The following is a 14,004-nucleotide window of genomic DNA, read 5'->3' as shown; positions in this document are numbered from 1 at the left end:
GTGTGCAGGATCCCAAGGGCTTGGGTCATCCTCCGCCTTTTTCTCAGGCACACATTAAATACTAGCATCTCAAACAGTTGCTTAACCCACTATTCCACAACACCAGGCGCTTTGCTGGGGGTAGTGGGCAGTGTTGTCAGGCCTTTACTGGGGCAGAGGCCAAGCAGCACAGGGAGCAGGAGCGCATTTCCTTCCCTGGAGTGCCCTCCAGGCTGGACCTCCAAGGAACGCACAGGCCCTGGGAGTGCTCTCAGGCTCCTGGCTGGGTGGGCCTGGGTGCCCGTCTCCACAGCCAAGGGTTTCCCCGGTGCAAATCCTTTGGGAGTCTGGGAGGGGGGGGTCTCCATGCCAGCAGAGAGGGAGAGTGAGGCAGCAGCAATGTACAGACTCAGGCCAGGATGCAGCCGGGAGTGTCTCTCCTTGCCCAGCCCTATCCAGGACTCCCACAGGCTCACGCTCAGCAGCAAGCCCTGCGACCTCCAGCCCCCCTGCCTTCCCTCACCTGCGTCTCTCGACCCTCCGCACACTTCAGGAGGTGCAGCTCAGTGGACTCCAGTAAGAAGCATCCCGCGGGCCTGGCACCGTCGCCTAGCAGCTAAAGTCCTTGCCTTGAATGCTCCAGGATCCCATATGGGCGCCAGTTCTAATCCTGGCAGCCCTGCTTCCCATCCAGCTCCCTGCTTGTGGCCTGGGAAAGCAGTAGAGGACGGCCCAAAGCCCTGTACCTGCTTTGGAGACCTGGAGGAGCTTCCTGGCTCCTGGCTTCGGATCAGCACAGCTCCGGCTTTTGTGGTCACTTAGGGAGTGAATCATCTGATGGAAGATCTTCCTGTCTGTCTCTCCTCTCTGTATACTTAACTTTGCAATAAAATAAATAAATCTTCAAAAAAATAAAATGAAAAGAAGCATCCCTGAAACCTCCCCAGTGGGTGAGCACCTTGAGCTTTTCTCAAGGTCATGAATACTGCTTCTCTTTATCCCATCTCATCTGCTAAATGGGTAACAGCACATTTCACCCTCATCCGTACTTGGAGATAAATGTCAGCTGAGCAGCTCACCAATCATGAGGACCTGGGGCAAAGTTCAGAGCCTTGCCGAACCTCAGCTTACCCACCTACACAATGGGCATGATCACAGTGCCGGCTGCAGAGGGTCGCAGAGAGCTGGGCAGGCAGATGCAAAGGACCGGTACGGGCACACTGCTGCCTCTCAGCAACGGTTGGGATCGTGTTGTCATGGCTACCCTGTTCGTGGCATAAACATGTGGCAGCACAATTATGAATCAGTCCTGACCAACATTTATGGGCATCTGTTCAAGACTGGAGTGGTCACCCTCTTCCATGTCGCCCCTCACCTGGCTGGGTGGCAGCACAGGCTCTCCCTGTCTCCATTGTCCCCGCGTGCTGCAGCCAGCCCCTGGTTCTTGGCCACACACCCAGGCTGAGCCACTCTACCTGAGTGGGTGTTGGGACTAGTGCAGGGAGGAGGGCAGGGCCAGGTGACAGGGCCAGGATGGGGAGCCAGCAGTGTGACTGCAGCCCACAGGAGTTGTACCCACTATGCCACAGTGGCAGCCTGAAAGAGAGAGAGAACAGAGAAATGTCCCACCTGTTGGTTCACTTTTTTTTTTTTTCAAGATTTATTTTTATTGGGAAGCCAGATATAAAGAGAGGAGGAGAGACAGAGAGGAAGATCTTCCGTCCGATGGTTCACTCCCCAAATGCATTGCGTGACGGCAATGGCTGGTGCTGCGCTGATCTGAAGCCAGGAGCCAGGAACTTCCTCCAGGTCCCCCATGAGGGTGTAGGGTACCAAGGCTTTGAGCCATCCTCGACTGAAAGCAGGGAGCTGGATGAGAAGTGGAGCTCCCGGGATTAGAACCGGCGCCCATATGGGATTCTGGGGCGCGTTCAAGGCGAGGACTTTAGCTGCTAGGCCACAGCACTGGGCCCTGGTTCACTTCTTCACTGCTTGGAACAGCCAGGGCTGGGCCAGGCTGAAGGCAAGAGCTGGGAATTCAGTTACCCATGTAACCGGGAGGAACCCAACTGCTTCAGACAGCTTTGCTGCCTGATCAGCGTGGCCAAGATGGAATGGTCAGGACACCCAGGGGATGCCAGTGGCTCCCACTGATACCCTCTCCCCTAACCCCAGACTCTACACCCACACAACCCCATACACGCTGGAGTCCTTTGCTGGCGCCACACCTAACAGGCCCGAACCTCTGGGGCGCCAGGTGGCCACGTTTGGCCGCGGCATCCTGGAGTCTCCAGCCTCGGGGACATTAGAGCTGGATCAGACACCGAGACTTGCACACGGGGTCCCGGGGCAGCGCGCAGCCCGTCCCTGGTCAGCCAGGCTCCCGGCCCAGAGCCGCGCGTTCCCGCCTGCCCACGCGCCGGGCCCCGCCCCATCCGAGGCCCCGCCTCCCGCTTCCGTCCCGCTGGCCGCCACCGGGTCGGGCCAGAGTTCTCCGGTGCAGGTCGGATGAGGCCGGCACGACTCATGAAGGTGTTCGTCACTCGCAGGATCCCGCCCGAGGGCCGGGCCACGCTCGCCCAGGCCGCAGAGTAAGGTCCCGGCGTCTCCCGCGCCGTGGCGGGAGTCACCCGAGCACACCCCGGGGTATGGAGGGGTGCCCGCTCCCGGGTGATTCAGCCATTGCCGCACGCGCCTGGGAGTGGGGCGTGAGGCTGGGGGCGGCCTCCAGAGGCCCCCTGTGGTTGGGACGGGGGAAGGGTGAGGAGGCAGCGTCCTGGGCCCGGTGAAAGCCGGCGGACCCTGGACCCTGGGCCCTGGGCCCTGGGCTGCCTTCCAGGATCCTGGCAACTCTCATTGGCGCTGGGCGGCCAGGAGGGCCCCAGGGAAAGGGGAGCCAGGGACTGTCCTGGACACGAGGTCCTAGCTGTTAGTTCTCCACCCCCTATCTCGGCGGCAGCTGGCCGGGCAGGTGGGGTCAGGGACCCCGCGGTTACGGTTAGGGTTACTGGTCTGGCCCAGTGAGAGATTGGCCATGACCTTTGATGAGTCCTTTGAAAAGCTTCACCGGCCAGCCTTGTATCCTTCAACTCTGCATTGGGAAACGGTGGAGTCAACTATTCCCGCTCCAGCCAGAGTGCAGAACCTTGCCCAGGTGGCCACGCTGGGGGTCTGAGGCTGCATTCCACCGAGGGGAGTGGGAGGTGGGCCCTGTTGCCCCAGGCGGCAGGCGGGTGACCAGATTTATTTTTTCAGTGCAACAGAACTTACACTGAGGGCCTGCTGTGCCCTAGAAGGATGCCCTGGGCCGGGCTGGGGTGGGGGTCGGGCGAAGCGTGGACACTGACTGCAGGGCAGTCTGCTCTCCTGTTGTGGGCTGTTGCACGCAAGCCGAGTGCCTCTGTGCTGGCTGCACTAACAGTGAGTTCTTGCTAACTGACGGGTCGTGATCTTGCCCTCCCTGACCTCAGGGCAAGTATTGGAGATCAACCTGTCAGAACAGAAAGATGCAGGTGACCACCAAGTCCCAGCCCCCAGGAGTGTAGCAAGCTGGGGCCACATCTGTCCCCCGCATGCTCCCCCACCGGGGAGCTGGTGTCCTCTGCTAGTGGCAGCCCTTCCCCCTGCAGGCAGCCTGAGGCAGCAGGACAAGCCCTGAGAGGGTCTCCCAGCCCCAGCTGCTCCTGAGCCTCCTGCCTTCCCCCTGCAGCTGTGAGGTGGAGGAGTGGGACTCGGATGAGCCCATCCCCAGCCAGGAGCTGGAGCGTGGTGTGGTGGGCGCTCACGGTCTGCTCTGCCTCCTCTCTGACCGCGTGGACAAGAAACTTCTGGACGCTGCTGGTACGTGTCCTAGGCATCAGCTGGCTTGAGGGCCCGTGGGCGGTCAGCATGCTCTTTGGGTACCCTGGCTTGCTGTTGAACAAGCCCCTCTGGCATGCACACTGCCCCACCCTCCGACCTCCCCCAGGTGAGGCCCTGAAGACAGACCCTGTGCCTGTGGGCGGCAGGAGGAGGGGCGCCAGCATGTGGTTATCCAGCCACCCTGAGACTGTGTCATGGTTGCAGATTTTCAGGCACCAAGATTGCCAAGTCCGGGGGTGGGGGGCCTCATGAGCCAGTGCCAAGCCCAACTGCTCCCTGGCCCTGGCCCAGAATCTCTCAGGAGAGGGTATGAGAGGCCTGCGCTCTGTGGGACAGCCCCCCAATGAGTAGCTGACTGAGTCCCCAGGCCTGGTTGGGTGGACAGGGCAGTGGGTAAGAGAGGCCTGGGCCAGGCTGCTTGATCTGCCTGGACCACGACATCTGTGGCTGTCCGGCAGCCTTGGTCAGGGTTTTGTGGGAGACCCGGAGATATCACTGTGTCTCTCGTTCCAAGAAAGTCATAACCAGGTGTCCCCATGGAGTCCCTCATGTTTTGGCTTTGAGTTGTATAAGGTGGGGACAAGAGCACGTTTTCTGTATCATAGGGACCAATCTCAAGGTCATCAGCACGCTGTCTGTGGGGGTAGACCACTTGGCCTTGGATGAAATCAAGAGGCGGTGAGTGCAGCCAGGGTCCTGAAGGGGACCTGGGGGAGGAGTGGCCGTGGAGTGGGCATGAAGGGGACTGTGTTTGCTTTCTTAACTTTTTTTAAAGATTTATTGATTGATTGATTTGAAGATCAGAGGTATAGGGGGTGAGACAAGAATCTTGCATTTGCTGGTTCACCTTCCAAATGGCTGCAATGGCCAGGGTCAGGCCAGGTAGAAGCCCAGAGCCAGGACCAGCAGTTTCTTCTGGGTCTCCCACATGGATGCAGGATCCCAAGGCTTTGGGCCAGGCCTTAAGCAGGGAGCTAGAGTGGAAGTGGAGCTGCTGGGATTTGAACTGGTGCCCATATGGGATGCTGGACTGCAGACTGTGTGCCATAGCACCAACCCCTTGTTTGTTTTCACTGTGTGTGCTCCAGTCACTCAGAACTCCAGGTGGGAGACATGTCACCAGACTGTCCACATGTACACCTGATACTTAAAATCACCTGAGAGGGGTCTGGCATGATGGCTCAGTGGCTGAATCCTCACTTTGCATATGCTAGGATCCCATGTGGGCACTGGTTCATGTCCCAGCTACCTTACTTCCCTTCTAGCTCCCTGCTTTTAGAGGATGGCTTAAAGCCTTAAGACCCTACATCCTCATGGGAGACCCGGAAGGAGCTCCTGGCTCCTGGCTTTGGATTGGCTCAACTCTAGCTGTTGCAGCCACTTCAGGAGCGAACCAGCAGACAGAAGATCTTTCTGTCTTTCCTTTTTTCTGTGAATCTGACTTTCCAATAAAAATAAACCTTTTAAAAATAATTTTCTTAAAGTTTTATTGTTTTTCTGCAAAGTCAAATTTACAGAGAGAGGGAGAGACAGAAAGATCTTCCATCCACTGGTTCACTCCCCAAGTGGCTGCGATGGCAGGAGCTGAACCAGTCTGAAGTCAGGAGCCAGGAGCTTCTTCTGGGTCTCCCACACGGGTGCAGGGTCCCAAGGCTTTGGGCCGTCCTCGACTGCCTTCCCAGGCCACAAGCAGAGAGCTGGATGGGAAGTGGAGCTGCCGGGATTGGAACCGGCGCCCATATGGGATCCCGGCGTGTTCAAGGCGAGGACTTTAGCTGCTAGGCCATGGCGCTGGGCCATAAAATAAATCTTAAAAAAAAAAAATCACTTGAGAGGTCAGCAAAGGTCAACCTGTGTGGAGTTGTCTCCTTCCCCCACTTTGAGAGCCTTTTTGGAGCTCTGCAACAACACTGGAAGTAGAGAAGGTGGCTATTACAGATTCCCCGTCCAGTTTCCTCCACCTCCTCACCCTGCCCAAAGGATGGGGTTGATGAATCGTTCTTCCGCGTTCCCTTGCCATCGAGGCAGGGCAAACAGGGAGCCAAGTGCCATTGTGGAGGGAGACATTCCCATAGTCCAGTACATCGATGTTTGATTTGTAGTGGGATCAGAGTGGGCTACACCCCAGATGTCCTGACGGATGCCACCGCCGAGCTCGCTGTCTCCTTGCTGCTCACGACCTGCCGCCGGCTGCCTGAAGCCATCGGGGAAGTGAAGAAGTGAGTGAACACCCCCCCAAACCCTGCGGTGCCCCATCTAGGGAGCGGCGTGTTGGACACAGCTAAAATCAAAGCCAGGGTGAACTGGGCACAAAAGGAAATTACGAAAGAGGAGGGTGGGAGAAGAGTGGTCAGTGGGGCAGGAGTGTGCATCAGGAGCGTATCCTTAGCAGCTGAGACATGATGTTGTCCCCGCATCACCTGGGGGTGGGCACCTCCGCCTGCCGACCTGGGTGGTGGGAGGGGGTCGCAGCTCTGCTCACTTGTTCGCAGCTGCTGAGAGCTGGCTTGGATGGAGCCCCACTTCCTGGGCCATGCCACCTGCTGCTCTGAGCTCTCCTGGGCTGTGGGAGCTCACGTGAGCCCCCTTTCTTCTATTTCCCTGTCCCACTCTGGATTTCTGTAAAGCTGGAGTCCTTCCCACTGCTCAACCGCAGTGGGCAGTGGTCATGGCTGCAGCTCGTGGCCCTTACAGCTGGGTCCATGGGTGTGTGTGTGTGTTTTCCCAGGGCCCCAGTCCCCTCACCATCCTCTCTTCTCCCACAGCGGTGGCTGGACCTCATGGAAGCCACTGTGGATGTGTGGCTATGGACTGTCGCAGAGCACGGTTGGCATCGTGGGGCTGGGCCGCATAGGTGAGGCTGTGGGCGGGGTTGGACTCTGCTCCTTGCTGAGTTCCCTCAGCTGTACCCTCGGGCGTCCTGCACCCTGCAGGGCTGGTGCCCCTGAGGAGATAGCAGCAGCAAAATCACAGGCAAATGAACAAGTAAAGCTGAGGCTTCCTGCAGGATGTGTGAACAAAGGCAGCAAGGGGTCAGAGACCAGGGCTCTTTAAGAACAGGCAGAGGCTGCAGGTACAGGGTGCTCTCCCTGGGAGGGGCAGGATGTATTCACCTTGTGTGGAGGGGGGATTGCTTGGGGCCCAGAGAGCCAGGAGCAGAGAGGGTTGCTGGAGGAACCTTGGGCGTCTTCTGAGTTTGAAAACCCAGCTGTCACACCTGTCTCCACAGTATGTGGATGAACAGGTCTTGTAGGTTTGGGGTGATTTAGGAGATAGTGGATGCCACCAAAAAAGTCAAATGTGGGGTGAGTGTTGGGCCGTCTGGGAAAGACGCTGCATCCCACGTGGGATTTCCAGCTCTGGCTGCCCCTGCCAGCTTGCTGCTGCTGCGGACCCCAGAGGGCCAGTGATGGCTCGGATCACTGGGGCCCTGCCTCTCCCACAGGAAGCTCACATTGAGTTCCCAGCTGCTGACTTTGGCCTAACCCAGTCCTGGCCACTGGTGACACCTGTGTGTCTGTCTTTGCTTCTCAAGTGAATACATCTTTTATTTTAAAACTTTACAAAAAGGATGTTTTCATTTTATTTGAAAGGAAGAGAAACAGGGATGCAGAGGGAGAGAGATCTTCCATCCACTGGTTCTCTCCCCGAATGCCTATAATAGCCGTGATGGCAAGGGCTGGGCCAGGCTGAAGTCAGGTCTTCTGTGTAGGTTGCCGTCATTTGCCTCCTGGGGTACCCATACGTGGGAAGCTGGATGGGAAGCTGGGACTGGATGTAGCCAAATGAGGCCTGTTTTGCAATAACAAAAGCAGAGGATCTAGAAGGAGGGAGGAGACATGGACTGTGTACCAGTGGTCCTCACGGGGGCTGGCACCTCCAAGAGGATGCAGAGCAGCCATTGGGCAGATTCCGGGCATCTGGGGCGCTGTGGGTTCCCAGGGCTGCACAGCCACTCAGACGGACCAGTTCAGGGGGTGCCATGCTGAGGGATGGAGCTGGCAGGCCCTGCTCTCTGTGAAGTGAGAACAAGCCATGGACTTTGACTCCTTGCTCCAGGCCAGGCCATTGCACGACGTCTGAAACCATTTGGTGTCCAGAGGTTTTTGTACACTGGGCAGCAGCCCAAGCCTCAGGAAGCAGTGGAATTCCAGGCTGAGTTTGGTAAGTATGGCCTTGATGTCTGCTAGAGCCCAATCTGTACTCAAGCAGTGAGTGGGGGGCTCTTGTTTCAAAGCATGACAGGGAAGGAGATTTCTGTTTGCTGGTTCACTTCCTAGATATCCACACGACTGTCTAGGTCTTCTATGTGGATATAGGGGTCCAGCCACTTGGGCTCTCTTCCGCTGCTTTGCTAGCAGAGAATTGGGTCAGAAATGGAGCAGCTGGGACTTGAACCAGATGCTCCAACATGGGATGTGTGGTTTAACCCACTTTCCTTGAGAGGTGGCGTACAAGCAGGATGTGGCAGCTCCAGGTGGGATGTGGGCTGCTGTGTCCTGGGTGTCCCCTCACGTCCCTACCTAGGGAACTTTCTCAGTGCCAGGCCCCCTGCTGGGCACAGTTCCTTGTCACCACTGCCTATGCAAGGGCAGAGCCATGGGGATGGGGTAAATGGGAGGAGGAGCTGAGCCCCCACCCTGTATCTGTCAGCAGCTGGCGAGTGCAGGCCCAGCACTGTGTGCCCTTGTCCAGGAGCGCATAGCCTGGAGGGCAGATAGCAGACTGGGCCTCAAGCACTGCAGCTCCCCTCATCACACTGGGCACTCAAGGTGGTGAGGTCAGGGCCACCTGGAGCCCCAGGTGGTGCTGCCCAAGGGCCTGCCATCTCAGGTCTGCACCCTGGGGGCTGGGATGACCCAGGGCCCATGGGAGGCAAGGGACTTGGTCATCAGAGCTGTGCAGGTGGAGACCTGGCCTTCAGAAAGCATCTTGGGAGGCTGTGTCATGGGAGGTGGCAGGGGAAGTCTGGGCCATCCCGCTCCTAACCTGCCCATTGCTCTACCTCCAGTGTCTGCCCTGGAGCTGGCCGCTGAGTCCGACTTCGTGATTGTGTCCTGCTCCCTGACGCCGGCCACCAAGGGGCTTTGCAACAAGGAGTTCTTCCAGAAGATGAGGAGCACAGCCGTATTTGTCAACATCAGCAGGTATCCCAGGGCTGCCTGCAGTCTGAAAGGCTATGGTTGAGCCCTCAAGCTGAGCTTGCTCATCTACAACAACCAACCAACTGATGAACTAACTAAAACAACTAAGTAACCAACCAGTTAGCCAGCTAACCAATCAACCAAGTAACCACTATCCAAGCAGTCTACCAAGTTATGAACTAAACAAATAACCAGCTAACCAAATAACCAATCCACTAAACCACCTAACCCACCAACCAAGTTATCACCTACCCAAACAACCAACTAGCTTACCAAGTATACTAACGAACCTGTTATCCAAGTTACCAACTAACCAATTAGCCAAGCACCTGACCAACCCACCCACCAACCAGCCAACCAACTAGCCAGCCAACCATTAACCATCCTGCCCACACGGAACACAAGAAAGGCCATTTGCAGCCATTAGGAGAGTGAGCCAATGGATAGATCTCTTGTAACTCTGCCTTTCAAATAAATACACCTTAAGGGAGGGGAAAAAACAGTGCTGGGCTTAGAGATTGTCCTAGTTGCTAAGATGCCCACATCAATACCGTGAGTGCTTGGGTTCAGCACCAGCTCCAGCTCCTGACTCCAGCTCCCTGCTCACGCACACTCTGGGAGGCAACATCACAGCTCCCATAGCTGGGTCCCGGCTACCACATGAGGAAGTTGGATGGAGTTCCTACCCCAGTGTAGCCCTGACCACTGTGGGCATTTGGGGAGTGAAACAGAGGATAGGAGCACTTGGTCATCTGTCTACTCTGCCTCAAATAAACAACATTGGTTTATTTATTATTTTTTATATGAAAGGCAGAATATAGAAAGAAGTACACAGACTTTCCTTCTGCTCAGTCACTTCGAAAATGGCTGCAACAGCCAGAGCTAAGCTGATCCAAAGCCAGGAACCAGGGCATTTGGTCTCCCACACAGGTGCAGGCATGCAATTACTTAGCCCATCTCTGATGCCTTCCCAGGCCATAAACTGGATCAGAAGTGGAGTAGTTGGGACTCAAACCAGCACCCATATATGAAATGCCAGCACCATATGGAGAATTAGCTCACTACACCACTGTGCCAAGTCCCCCACCAATATATTTTACTTGAAAGGCAAAGAGAGGGAGAGCATTGGTTCACTTCCCATATGACAGCAGGAGGAGCTGGGCAGACCAAAGGCAGGCGCCAGGAACGCCATCCAGTTTCACACAGATGGCAGGGGCCCAGGCACTTCACCGCCATGTGCTGCCTCTCCAGGTGCATTAAGCAGGGCGCTGGATCAGAAGTGCAGCAGCTTGTGCCTGAACCCACACTTGGATTTGTCAGTGTTGCAAATGGTGGCTTAATGTGCTACAATACCATACCAACCCTAATAAAAAGAAGAAAAAAAAAGCCTCAAAGGTTAACCAAAGGCTCAGTTTCTGAGCGTAGTTCTGTTTGTCCTAAAGGCCATCCCTGCTCTCATTCCCAGGGGCGACGTTGTGAATCAGGACGATCTGTACCAGGCCTTGGCCAGTGGTCAGATTGCAGCTGCTGGACTGGATGTGACGACCCCTGAGCCTCTGCCGACAGACCACCCCCTCCTGTCCCTGCAGAATTGTGGTAAGAAGTGTTTTCCCATGTGCACTGCCCTGTGCTGTCTTGCTGCTGGGTGGGGCTGAGGGGCGTGGCAGGCTGGGTGTGCAGCCGGCAGGGGATGAATGTCCTGGGAAACAATAACAGGAGGTGCTCCTGAGCAGGCCAGGCTGGGTCTATGTCCCTAACAGAATTGAAGGCAGGAAACAATTTTTTTAAATTATTTTTATTGGAAAGGCAGTTATACAGAGAGGAGAGGAAGATCTTCCATCCACCGAGTAGCCGTCAACACTCACTCCCTGAGGGCCACCAATGGCTGGAACTGAGCTGATCTGAACCCAGGAGCCAGGAACCACTTCTGGGTCTCCCACACAGGTGCAGGGTCCCAAACTTTGGGTTGCCCTTGACTGCTTTCCCAGGTCACAAGCAGGGAGCTGAATGGAAGTAGGGCCACCAGGTCAGGAACCAGTATCCATATGGGATCCCAGGGTGTACAAAGTGAGGACCTTAGCCACTAGGCTACTGCACAAGGCCCAAAAGAATGTTTTAAAAGAGGGTGGGTGGACCCTGGTGCAGCTCCAGCCTCGCCCGAGTGTCCCTGTGCCTATGAGCCACCATTAGCCTGAGATATTACAGGTCTCACTACAGCACTGTGTCCTCCTAGCTTGCTGGGGGGTTGGCTGTAGGACTGGCCAGGACCACACAGCCTCACCCTCCCTGCCTGTGGTTTCCTGGCACTATACGAGGCAGCCAGGACCCTACCATTGGGCTTTGGGTTCAGCTCCAGACGGGCCTTGCTCCTGTCTTGTTTTCAGGCCCTGGGAATGCACACAGAACGGTCTCAGCTGCCACCCCCAGTTAATGCCCCTGTTATTATAGCCCTGGGATCACCGTTGCCATCCTGACCCCAGCCCACAAAGAACATGACTGTAATGTTGGGTGCTGCCCAACTCCCAAGCCCTACCCCCCTGGCCTGGTGTTCAACTTGGTGCCTCCTGCCCTTCAAATGTGGTTCTTCGGGGCAAGTGACCTCACAGAGAACTGTGCTGCCCACACCTTAGCAAGGTTACATCATTACGTAGAAAGCCTGTGTGGCATCACCTTCTGGGTCCAGAGGGAGGGTGGTCAGGTGCTTAGCAACTTGGCCAAGAAGGTGCCCCCATGTCCCTGGGCAGTGATGTCAAGGCTGGGTCTCCTCAGGCTCCGGATTTTTGTGTCTATATACACAGATTTTAAAAAAGAAAGAAAACATCATTTATTTGAAATGGGCCAAGTGTGGCAGCCTAGCAGCTGAAGTCCTTGCCTTGTACGCCCTGGGATCCCATATGGTTGCCAGTTTATCTCCCTGCGGCCCACTTCCCATCCAGCTCCCTGCTTGTGGCCTGGGAAAGCAGTGGAGGATGGCCCAAACCCTTGGGACCTTGCACCTATGTGGGAGAACCAGAACAGGCTCCAGGTTTCTGGCTTTGGATTGGCACAGCACCAGCCATTGCAGCTACCTGGGGAGTGAATCAACAGAGATCTTTCTGTCTCTCCTCCTCTCTGTATATCTGACTTTCCAATAACATTAAATAACAAATAAAATAAATAGTTATTTGAAAGGCAGAGTTGGAGGAAGAGCTCTTCCATCTTCTGATGACTAACGGCCCAGCAGCTGGCGCTGAAACCATTAACCTCTAATGGGTCTCCTACATGAGTGCAGGGCCCAAGCATCTGGGCCATCTTCTGGTGTTTTCCCAGGTGAATTAGCAGGGAGCTGGATCCAAAGTGGAGCAGCCAGGACGGGAACTCATGCCTATACTAGTATTACTGGCAGCAGCTTTAGCCTGTTGCAAAACAGTGCCAGCCCCACAAAATTTTTTTTGCATCAAAATACACTTGAGCCTGGCGCAATGCTCAATTGGCTAATCCTTCCCTTTCAAGTGCTGGGATCTCATATGGGTGCCGATTCATGTCCCGGCCATTCCACTTCCCATCCACTCCCTTGTGGCCTGGGAAAGCAGTGGCAGATGGCACAAAGCCTTGGGAACTTGTACCCACGTGGGAGACCTGAAAGCAGCTCCTGGCTGGTGGCTTTGGCTTGGCCCAGCTCTGGATATTACAGCCACTTGGGGAGTGAACCAGCACATAGATCTGTCTCTCTTTTTCTTTTTTTATTCGAAAGGCGGATATACAGAGAGGAGGAGAGACAGAGAGGAGAGACAGAGAGGAAGATCTTCCGTCTGATGGTTCACTCCCCAAGCGGCCGCAAAGGCTGGAGCTGAGCCAATCCGAAGCCAGGAGCCTGGAGCCTGGAGCCTCTTCCAGGTCTCCCACACTGGTGCAGGGTCCCAAGCTTTAGGCCATGCTCGACTGCTTTCCCAGGCCACAAGCAGGGAGCTGGTTGGGAAGCCGGGCCGCCAGGATTAGAACCGGTGACCATATGGGATCCTGGCACATTCAAGCTGAGGACTTCAACCTCTATGCTCTCGTGCCGGGCCCACAAAAATAAATTAATCTTAAAGAAAAGCACTTTAAATCCCATTTTCCACAAAGTTTTTGAAGTCTCGTGTTAGGATGTAAGCTGACTTGGGTCTGGGTGTCAGTGGCCTTGGTGCAGGAGGGGCTGAGGACAGGAGGGAGGGGGCCTGGGGGCCAGCTCTTCCTTCCCCTTCCTGGCAGGCCCTGGTGACAGAGGCTCTTGCCCATTCTCAGCACCCTCTTCTTCTCCTTTCCAGTGATTCTCCCCCACATTGGCAGTGCCACCTACAAGACTCGCAACACCATGTCCTTGTTGGCAGCCAACAACCTTCTGGCTGGCCTGAGAGGGGAGCCGATGCCCAGTGAACTCAAGTTCTAGCCACCTGGAGAGCCCAGGGCTGAGGCGTTGGGCCCCATGCTGTCAGCCCCAGGCAGGGGCCAAGAGAGTGCCTGCCCCATCCTGGACCCACGAGACACTGTGCTGCTTCTACAGCTGAACCATCTGAGCCCAAACGCGGGATTCTGCCATTAAAGAATTCTTAGAAAGACGCCTTGGCCTGTACCTGGGGGAAGCCAACAATTATACACCCACTGCCTTTCAGCGGTGGGCATCTGGGCTTGTGCCTGGCGCTGCTGCCTACCCTCGGCATTTTGCTTACAAGAGCCTGTCCAAACCCACATCTTCTGCCTCTGCCCACATTCCTGTCCTAGTCCCTCCCCAAGGCCAGGACAGCCGCATGCCAGTTGACTCTGACCCCAGCAGCAGTGGAGAATTTCTGGGAAGGAGTGGGAACCTAGCAAGGTCTCCATGATCTTTCATTTGAGGTCACCAGCACATGAAGGTAGGTGGGCTGCTTTTTTTTTTTTTTTTTCCTTTTTCCATTTTTGCTAAAAGGCACAGATAGAGACACAGTCTGCTGGCTGACTCCCCAAATGCAATAGCCTGAAGCCAGGACCCAGAACTCTATACATGTCTTCCAAGGAGGGGTGG

At 55.8% G+C, this 14,004-nt stretch overlaps 1 protein-coding gene across 1 annotated transcript; it reads left to right on the top strand.

The window, feature by feature from the left end:
* The first annotated feature begins 2,413 nt into the window (after nucleotides 1-2,413).
* Nucleotides 2,414-13,562, top strand: GRHPR (glyoxylate and hydroxypyruvate reductase). The gene is made up of 9 exons (XM_004580975.3): nucleotides 2,414-2,570; nucleotides 3,689-3,819; nucleotides 4,446-4,518; nucleotides 5,943-6,059; nucleotides 6,606-6,694; nucleotides 7,900-8,004; nucleotides 8,852-8,987; nucleotides 10,450-10,580; nucleotides 13,271-13,562. The coding sequence occupies exons 1-9, from the start codon at nucleotides 2,488-2,490 to the stop codon at nucleotides 13,390-13,392; spliced, it is 987 nt and encodes a 328-aa protein (XP_004581032.1). The 5' UTR covers nucleotides 2,414-2,487; the 3' UTR covers nucleotides 13,393-13,562.
* The last annotated feature ends 442 nt before the right edge of the window (nucleotides 13,563-14,004 follow it).

The sequence above is a fragment of the Ochotona princeps genome, chromosome 14 (assembly GCF_030435755.1).
Source record: "Ochotona princeps isolate mOchPri1 chromosome 14, mOchPri1.hap1, whole genome shotgun sequence".
Lineage (NCBI taxonomy): Eukaryota > Metazoa > Chordata > Mammalia > Lagomorpha > Ochotonidae > Ochotona > Ochotona princeps.
This window is presented reverse-complemented; position numbering and strand designations above follow the sequence as displayed.